At 32.0% G+C, this 9,385-nt stretch overlaps 1 protein-coding gene across 1 annotated transcript; it reads right to left on the reverse strand.

Annotated features, from left to right (window-relative positions):
* Positions 1–2,385: 2,385 nt before the first annotated feature.
* On the reverse strand, positions 2,386–4,091 carry LOC145791710 (uncharacterized). The gene is made up of 5 exons (XM_082872132.1): positions 3,738–4,091; positions 3,556–3,648; positions 3,367–3,471; positions 2,894–3,268; positions 2,386–2,409 (listed from the first exon to the last, which is right to left on the reverse strand). The coding sequence occupies exons 1-5, from the start codon at positions 3,738–3,740 to the stop codon at positions 2,386–2,388; spliced, it is 600 nt and encodes a 199-aa protein (XP_082728258.1). The 5' UTR covers positions 3,741–4,091.
* Between the last annotated feature and the right edge of the window lie 5,294 nt (positions 4,092–9,385).

The following is a 9,385-nucleotide window of genomic DNA, read 5'->3' on the forward strand; positions in this document are numbered from 1 at the left end:
TTAATAATCTATTAAATAAAATATTTAATACAAATCAATATAAAATTAACCTGTTCATTATCATAAAACAACCCAAGCAAAATACCACTACAACATTTTCTTAGTTTAGTGACATTTGAAAGTGCCACAAAACTATTCTTCTAATGACATTTTTTGGTCTTGTGGCATTTTGAACAAGTGCCACTTCTATCGGTGCCACGGTAGATACGAGTGCCACGGTAGATACTTGCAAGTGTCACTGCACCATCATGGCTAAAAACTTTCAATGACATTTTAATGTCATGGTAGATATTATTTGTGGCACTATCAAGCGCCATTAAAAAAAGAGTTAGTGACACTTATAAGTGTCATTACACCATCAAGACTAAAACCTTTCAGTGACACTTTAATGTCATGGTAGGCACTATTCGTGACGCTATCAAGTGTCATTCGTGACGATAATTCGTTGTAGAACAATTTGATTCGCTCTTGTAGAGACTCGAACCGCCAACCTCCCGCACCATAAACCTTATACACCACACTCTTCCCACTACACCTATATAGCACCATATGATTATATATGCAACATATATTATTTATATAGTACATACATCTATATTAATATAAAAGTATACGTATAAACATAATTATTTTATTGAACATAATTTATGTAAAATAAACTATTTACTAGTAAAATTAAAAAAGACCACTTTTGGCGACTAAAAATATTTTTTGGTCGTCAATTCTATATTTTTGGCTACTAATTGTTTTTTAGTTGCTAAAAAACTTAACTTTTGCTGACCAAAATTGGATTTGGTCACCGAAGATGCACTTTCAGCTACCAAAATTTTGGTCGCTAAAAAATTTAATTCTCGCCTTAGGATTTTAGTTTTCCCGTGCTAAAAATAACCACTTTTGGTGACTAAACTTATTTTTTAGTCGCCAATTATAGACTTTTGGCTACTAAAATTTTTTTAGTCGGTAAAACCCATACAATCAGTGACCAAACTTATTTTTAGTCGCCAATTGTAGACTTTTGGCTACTAAATTTTTTTAGTTGCCAAAAAACTTTACTTTAGGCTACTAAAAATTTTTTTGTCACTAAAACCCATATAATCAGCGACCAGACTTAGTTTTGGTCGCCAATTGTAGACTTTTGGCTATTAAAATTGTTTAGTCGCCAAAAAACTTTACTTTTGACTACTAATGCTGTTTTGGTTGCTGAAAGTTACACTTTCAGCGACCAAATGTTTTTTGGTCAGGAAACCTAGTCGCCGAATATGCTTTTTCTTGTAGTGTATATTGAGTTTAATTTATTTATTTTTAATCATTTATTGCATTGTAAAAATTTTAAAAATATATTGGCATTTTTTATTTTTTCAAAAATGCCATTATAAGCTTGGAAAGTTTTTGACTTAGTGGCATTTCTCAAAATGCTATAAAATATTTGTTTATGAAACTTTTCACCTAAGTGCCATAGAAAGTAATTTGCACCTACCTAGTGTCTTGACATTTTTTAAAAAATGCCATTGCTACTAAAGTTTAGTGGCATCTGTTGGTAAATGTCACGAACATAATTTTTTGTGTCATTATTTTATAAAATGCCATAAAATTGATGTGACATTTCTTTATTGAAATGCCACTAGAGCCTTATATGTTTGTAGCTTTGTGACATTTATCTAAATGTGTCACCAAATATTTATTTTGTGGCATTTTCTAAAAATATGCCACTAGTATAGTGTCACTAAAGTGTGTTTTTGTTATAGTTTTGTGACACTTGTTCATTGAAATGTCACTAGAGCCTTTTATGTTTATCGTTTTGTGGCATTTTTCAAAAACATGCCACTAAATATCATTTTTGTGGCATTTTCTAAAAATATGCCACTAGTGTAATGTCACTAAAGTATGTTTTTGTTGTAGTTCTGTGACACTTGTTTATTGAAATGTCACTAGAGCCTGTTATGTTTGTCGTTTTGTGGCATTTTTCAAAAACATGCCACTAAATATCATTTTTTGTGGCATTTTTTAAAAATATGTCACTAGTGTAGTGCCACTAAAATATGTCATAGTATCAAGAAATTAATATATAACATCCAAATTATAACATCTATTTTAGTAAAATCAAAAACTACAACACAATCAAAATAACTTGTGCATTTTAATAACTTGCTGAATATAATATCCATTACAAATCATTACAAAAACCTGTTCATTTGGTAATATCAACAAAAACCTGTTCATTTTAATCTATTCAATAAAATATCAACAAAAAAATAAGATCCATCACAATATAATCATAACCCACAACAACATAGTCAAAATACATGTTTGGTAATATCAACAAAAAGTACAACTACACTGTGATGGATGTCTGGTAATATCAACAAAAAACTCTTGCTATGCAGGTTACCAAATTCGTTCATCTCCAATCTGCCATTTAAAAAAGAAAAAATAAAAAGAAAAGACAACAACAACAAAAGGTTAAGGTAACCATTCACTAAATATGTTAATATGCAACCTATAAGAGAAAAAATAAAAATTTCAAAGTAAATTTTAAACCAAATTTTTATTGTACTTGTTCCGTAAATTTTTACAACTTACATTAGTTCCTCCCAAGGTGTTCATGATATTTCTTGGCCTTTTAACGACTATTTCAAGATTTTACTCCCTAACGGCCTATGTTCAAGCCTAAATGTTTTCCAACCGAGAGTCCTATGATTGTTCTGTAAGTTTTCACAACTTATGTTGATTCCTCCCAAAGTGTTCATGATAATTTCTGATAATCTCAAGGTGTTTGCGATGTTTTTCGGGCCTTTAGATGCATACTTCACTATTTTCCCGAGACCTTGTGCCTAAATGTCAAAAGTAGTTTTTATTCTACCCTAGTTAAAGAAGAAATGTTCTACTAAATTACCATATAAACATAATATACTAACCAAGAAGTTTGTTCATCAGAATCTGAACTTTCCCCACTCTCAAAATTTCCCGTGATACCTTTCTGCGTCAAACACTCTATGATACTTTGTATCTTCTTGCTTTGTTTCTTCTCTGACTTTTGAAACCTTGCAATTTGTTCATTTTGCTGTGCTATTTGCATCTCAAGGCGTTGAACATAGTCACTATTTTCAGCAGGTGCAACAGTAGTCTTCATAGAAGAAGAAGGCCTCAAGCCGAGTCCTTTCACATAACCTGACCTTGGCTTAAGCACCTTAACTGACAACTCCTCTTGGCTTAAAGGGATCACACCAGTCTGCGAGAGGTGTTCGGCTTGCGTCTTTATCATGTTGTCCTGTTAATTTAAAATAAATCGAACAATTATTAGTTATTCTACCCTACAAAACAAATAAATAATTTTATCAAAATTAATATGCATTGCCTTGTACATACATAATTAGCTTGGCTCTCCGACGAAATCCATTCATGTGTGCTCGAATTATAGTGGATGGACTTGTAAAACTTTGCCAAATCAGGAACTTCTCCATTTGCAATTATCTGATTCATTTGTTTTTGAATGTTATTTCAAATATTTAAATAACAAAGCCTACTAATCTGATAAAATAAAATAGCAGAACACACCGAGCTGTGCACCCTAACCGGGATTGATTTTGATCCACATCTATGTTTTGTTTTCATTTGCATCCTATTATTCACATTAGTTAGTGATTGTTCCTACACGATTGAAACACCAATATAAACAACAAAACTTAACATTAGTAAGAAGAAAATAAATTTTTGACAATTAACATAAAACATTATACCATGAATTCTTTACTATTCCACTTCTTGTCAATTAGAGATGTCCATTGATTAAGAGTAACACTTGTAGGTGGGTGGCTTCTCGCGTACTCCTCCCCTCTTGCATCCTTAAGTTGCTTGTATTGTTTGTGCAACCTATAGGTGAAGCTACTCAATCGCCGACCAAACTGTGTGTTTAAAGTCCTTGCTACATCACTCGGATTGCCTTGTAGATCAAACTGATCCTACAAAATCAAATCATTTTTTTTATAAGTTAAATAACCTAAATTTCAGACAAGCAGCAATGAGCCTGATTAAATAACAAAGAAAAAAAGATTGCATCAACAGATGTGTTAACAGTTGCAATTTAATTTCTAGATATGCAGGCATTATATATTGTAACAGTTGCAACAGATGGGTTAACAGAGGAATATGTGGCTCTCGAAGAATAAGATGATTATCTTGATAACTGAATGAGCTGTTTGTTAGTCATATAAGCTCTGAGTTGTATACTTGCTGTTGGGAGTCAGCCAGATTGTGTACGCTGCAAATTTAGTATTACTCCTGTGGAGGTTTAGGCAATGGAGTTATGATTTTAATTGCTGATAGCAAATACACTCAAATTGTAATAGATGATAAAAATTCCCAGTTGTAAATACTTGTGATCTAGACACATGCATCAAATATAAATTGGAGGGGATAACATTTATCCTCTTATAAACTTGAGACAATGCTAAATTTCTGCAATCTTGATTATGGAGCAGTAGCTCCTTTGGACAATGCTTTGATCGCATGTCTGTTGTAAAGGTGTGAAGCGGAATTTTCTTTACCAATCCAAGACCAAACTGAATCAATAAGTGAACTGGATAAATTCCATAAAAGAAATACTTTGTACGAGTGTCATACCTAATTCAATAATGTCAGTAAGCACTCAAAACAATGCCATATTGCATTTATTTTTTCAGGGTTCACTAAACTTTGAGAAAACACTTCCTCTAATCAATTTGTTGGATGCTGCCACTGCTCATATGCTTAAAATTCCCAGAGAGCAATTTTCTTATTTAAAAAAATAATATCAATCTTGGTAAAATGCAGCAGTCTTATCAGTTGACAGAAAATGAGGTTGCCTACTACATCACACAACTCATCAAGTGAAAAATGGCCCATCAAACATGCTAGAGTTACTGCCCCTGTTTTAGCTAATTCATCTGTTTCTGAATTGGACAATTCAGGCACCCTTGATTCAGCTAACCAAGGATCTCTGCCTCCTTCCTCCATCTATTCTAATTAAATCAAAAACCCTCTGCTGTCTGTCACCTTCCTAAAGCCAATATAATGACCTCCATCTATTCATAGCTATTGTTTCCATGATTTGATTAGTACTAGCAAGAATACTTCCCTATTTATTTGTTGGCATCACTAGTTATATTAGTGTTTACTAATATATGCATCACTAGTCAAATCTTTAGATTTTCTATTGTGTTTTCACTGCGCAAGGATACAAACTGAATACATAGTTATAGTTGCATTCTTACTAATCGTTAAATTCGTTCCAAAACTAGAAGTCTTTGATATGCTACCAAGTAATATCTTGTTTAGCAGCAAGTTCTTGTAATCACCCTAACAAAGAGAGTATTTCTTTCACACAATAATTACCATGTAATTTCAATTTCAATTTCAATTTCAATTTTCATGTGTCATGCCTCTTTTACTTGACAATAATTACCTCCAAGCGTTGGATCATCGGCTTCTTATCAGCATCGTGAACCTTATTCCACCTACAAATGCTCAAGTCTGGTAATTGCGTTCGAACCTCTATGCCAATCTTGGAGGCCAACTTAGAGGCTTGATCTCCCACTGGCGCACGGAAATGTTCAGGTACAGGAACCAACATCTTTCCATTTTTCTGGACAATGCGTTGGGTTTGTATGTCGCGTGTTGGACCACGACCACGTCTGTCATGTGATGCTGTAAGGACATAATGTTAATTGAGTTAATAAGTAAACAAATGCAAGTTAGACCTTAAATTAAATATAAGCAACTTTGCAAACTTACCGACACTACTAGATGCAGTCACCTCATGCACAGGTTGCACATTATGAGGTGGTAAGGGTTGGGTACCAATCTCTTGACGTGGGGGATCCATCCCTTCTTCTGGGGTGGGAGTTAATGGCCTCGAATGAGGCTGTAAACGTAACCCCGGTGGCATCTCTTGTTCCTGAAAAAACATAATCGAATAGTAAAGAAGATATTTAACACAGTTAAAATATATTTTAAAAAAGATATGATGTTTAAGATATATGAAGAAGATATTTAAATAGTAAAAGATACGTTCACACACAAATATAAAATAATGTATATAATACCTTGCGATAAAAGGAACCCAATGACTCATTATCACTATCGTTCTCACTCTCTGACGGATTATACTCATCATCATCATCTACCTCAACCCTAATTTTCTTTTCCTTTGAATTTGCACATTTGGGCTGAACCGCACTCATCAAAGAATTTGTAATATTCTTCACTCCAAGATTGTTCATTACCTCATAGTTCTTCTTGATTCGCTTATTTCTTTGTTTCTCATATTCTGTTAGCTTCTTAGTTCTCAAATCACCTGGTTTCAGCCATTGTCTTTTTCCTTCGACCATTTTCTACAACTATATAACATAATTCAACTTTAATTAGAAAATATAGACAATATAATTATTCACCATTAAATAAAAGAAGAAAAACATAATCCCAATGTTTCGAATTGTAATGCATATATTTTAACTCCAAATATTTCATAACAAGGAAGTTCCAATCCCTTGAATTAATATTTCACGCAAAAATTTTAAATCATATTGTAGAGTAGTGAAGGTTTCCATGGAAAAAAAATCAAGACAAGAGATCCTCTTCTTAAAAGAGGTGATGTTCCTGTATTGCATATATTTTAAATCCAATTAGGATTGATGATCATTGATGCTTAACATAATTATGTCTTGCATTAATCATATATTACATTTGATTTTCTAATTGTTATACATTATGCAATATTGCAAATTCTAAAAATATTTTTTCATAGACATCCTAACCATATTTGTATTTTTATTTATTTTTTGCTATATCGATGTATAGAATTTTATTACTTTTTAACTAAACTTGAATTTGAAATAGAATAAATATGCACTTATTTTCATTTTTTTTGTTTTGAAAAACAGCTTAGATATGGTAGTGAGTATGCAGAGAAACCTTACAACAGTGGCAGTATAGTACAAAGACGCCATGGCCATGATCATATGTTGAATGAAGAATATGGAAGCTATATTTATCCTACAAATGAGTCACCTTCTATCTCCTATAACAATAAGGCAAAGCAGCAGCAGCTCAGGCAGAGCAGCAGCAGCTCCATAATTCTAAACTATCAAGTTGCTCCATAATTCTAAACAATGGGATCTTTTGATAAGGCAGAGTAGCAGTGTAGCCACAGGCAGAGCAGCAGCAGCAACCACAGCAGTCAGCTGCAGCCAAGGCCAAAGTCCACAGACACAACAGCAGCCAGTTGCAGCCTAGATCACAGTCCACAGACAGAGTAGCTAATACTACAGCAGCTGCAGCTGACTGCTGTATCGCTCACAAACTCATACGCTTATAACAATTTGAATCTAAATAATCATAACCTAAGAGACAAAGTGTAACAAGTTGAACCTTCAAATATTACTTAAAAGTTTTATGATCAACTCCTCTGATGATTTATTGCATTTTTTTTTTTAATTAACTTCACTTATCAATAAAAAAAAAATCATTATTGTTGATATATGGTTGTGGAAGAACATGGGCTTTTGAGCTTTGCAAGATTTCAAATTTGAAGCAGCCTTGAAGAGTTTTAAAATAAAGTAAAAAGACAAGTTTTTAATATATACATACTATGTTACCAGAAACATATTATAACTTTAAAAATGGGTAAATTCACTTGTGATATTGGTATTTTATATCAAGTCCTATTTTTTTCTTTAGCCTTTTAATTATGATAACAAAGTCTGCTACATATTCACCCAGTTATTAAGAAGTTAACGAAAATTAACCACGTGGCGATCATGAGCAATTACCAAGTGGCTATTTCGGCCAATTTCTTAAACGAAGACTAATGGATAGGAGTTAAGAATTCTTTGTTCATAAATCTCTCCATTCCAAAATACTCACTTTTATTGGATCAAGTGAGAATTTTAAAATATAAAAATCTCGTGACATGTTTAAACAATTATCAGGATAAGAGTTAAGGATTCTCTGTTCATAAATCTCTCCATCCAAAAATAGTCACTTTTATTGGATTATGTGAGAATTTTAAAATATAAAAATCTCATAATATGTTTCAACAATTATCAGCAGTGGTTTGAAAATTGACTATTTTAATTGACTTTTTACAAAAAGATGCACAAAAAAAATATAATAATTTATAATGATTTTTTAACTTTTACACTAAATATATTCCCAATCGAGTCCTCAGTGTTTTGGGAATGGAGGATTCAAAGAGATTGATACAAAGGTTCTGTGCGTTTCCACAAAGGAGGTTCCTAGTCACATGTAATTTTTTTTTTAGGTACATCGGAAAGTTCCTAGTCACATGTAATAGAAACCATATTGTCCATTGAAACCAAGCTGGTGACAACTTCAAGGATCTCCTTCTTCACCATTCAAAGGATTGAAAAATTTATTAGTATATAGGTTGACTTTTACTAACCAATACACGTTTGCTAGGGTTAAAAAGCAGAGAAATTCATCTAAATTTCTGATTTTCAAATGCTTAGTTGCCAGCAAAAGACGAAAAATTATTTTCCTTGAAACTTGTTTCAAAAAAATCTTCCATTTCCAAGTTTGAACCTTACCCTAAAGCCAATGCAAGCCCTCAAAGTCAAATTTAAAATATTTACGAACTAGCAAGACAAAGAAAATAAGAACAATATAAAAAAGTGAATAATTTTTCTAAATTTTATTACTGAAAAAGAACTTAATAGTTGTAAAATCTTAAATTTCAATTTATAACAAACAATGCTTGGTGTTATTCACAATTCATGCTTCAAATCAAGCTAAGATTACATAAAGTAAGAAACTGTGAAAAATAAAAGTTAGAATATATTCTAGAGAAACGTTACTCAAAACGGATTTATTTAAACTTTGAAATTAAGTTGTTAATATGTTTTCAAATACAATATATTTTTTCGTTCAGAGACCAATAGAATTCACCTAAAATTCAAATCGAATATGAATGTTTTGGCCTGATTCAATGACCTTGAAATATCAACAAAATTATTATTTTACCAACAATTTGTCAAACCGTTCCATGAATTTGCTGTCATTCACCACTGCATTTATACACCCAAATGTCACATATGACTTAGCAATTGGGTCAATTTGAATTGGTATGCTACTCATTTTCCCATATATATATATGGATTGACATTTCAAGTTTTATATTTCTTCTTCCAGGTAACTTCAGGGATGCAACCCCTCAAGTCAAAATTTAAGATATTTATTAAGTATACTAATGCACAAAAATGTATGGAATAAGAAAAATACAAGAAAAAAATAAACCACATAGAAAAGAGACAATTTTTCTAAAATTTTATTACTAAAAAAGAATTAAACAGCCTCGAAAACTTCAAGTTCAATTTACATCAAATAATGTTTG

This window comes from Camellia sinensis, chromosome 5 (assembly GCF_055761805.1).
Source record: "Camellia sinensis isolate YWXY chromosome 5, ASM5576180v1, whole genome shotgun sequence".
In the NCBI taxonomy this organism is placed as follows: Eukaryota; Viridiplantae; Streptophyta; class Magnoliopsida; order Ericales; family Theaceae; genus Camellia; species Camellia sinensis.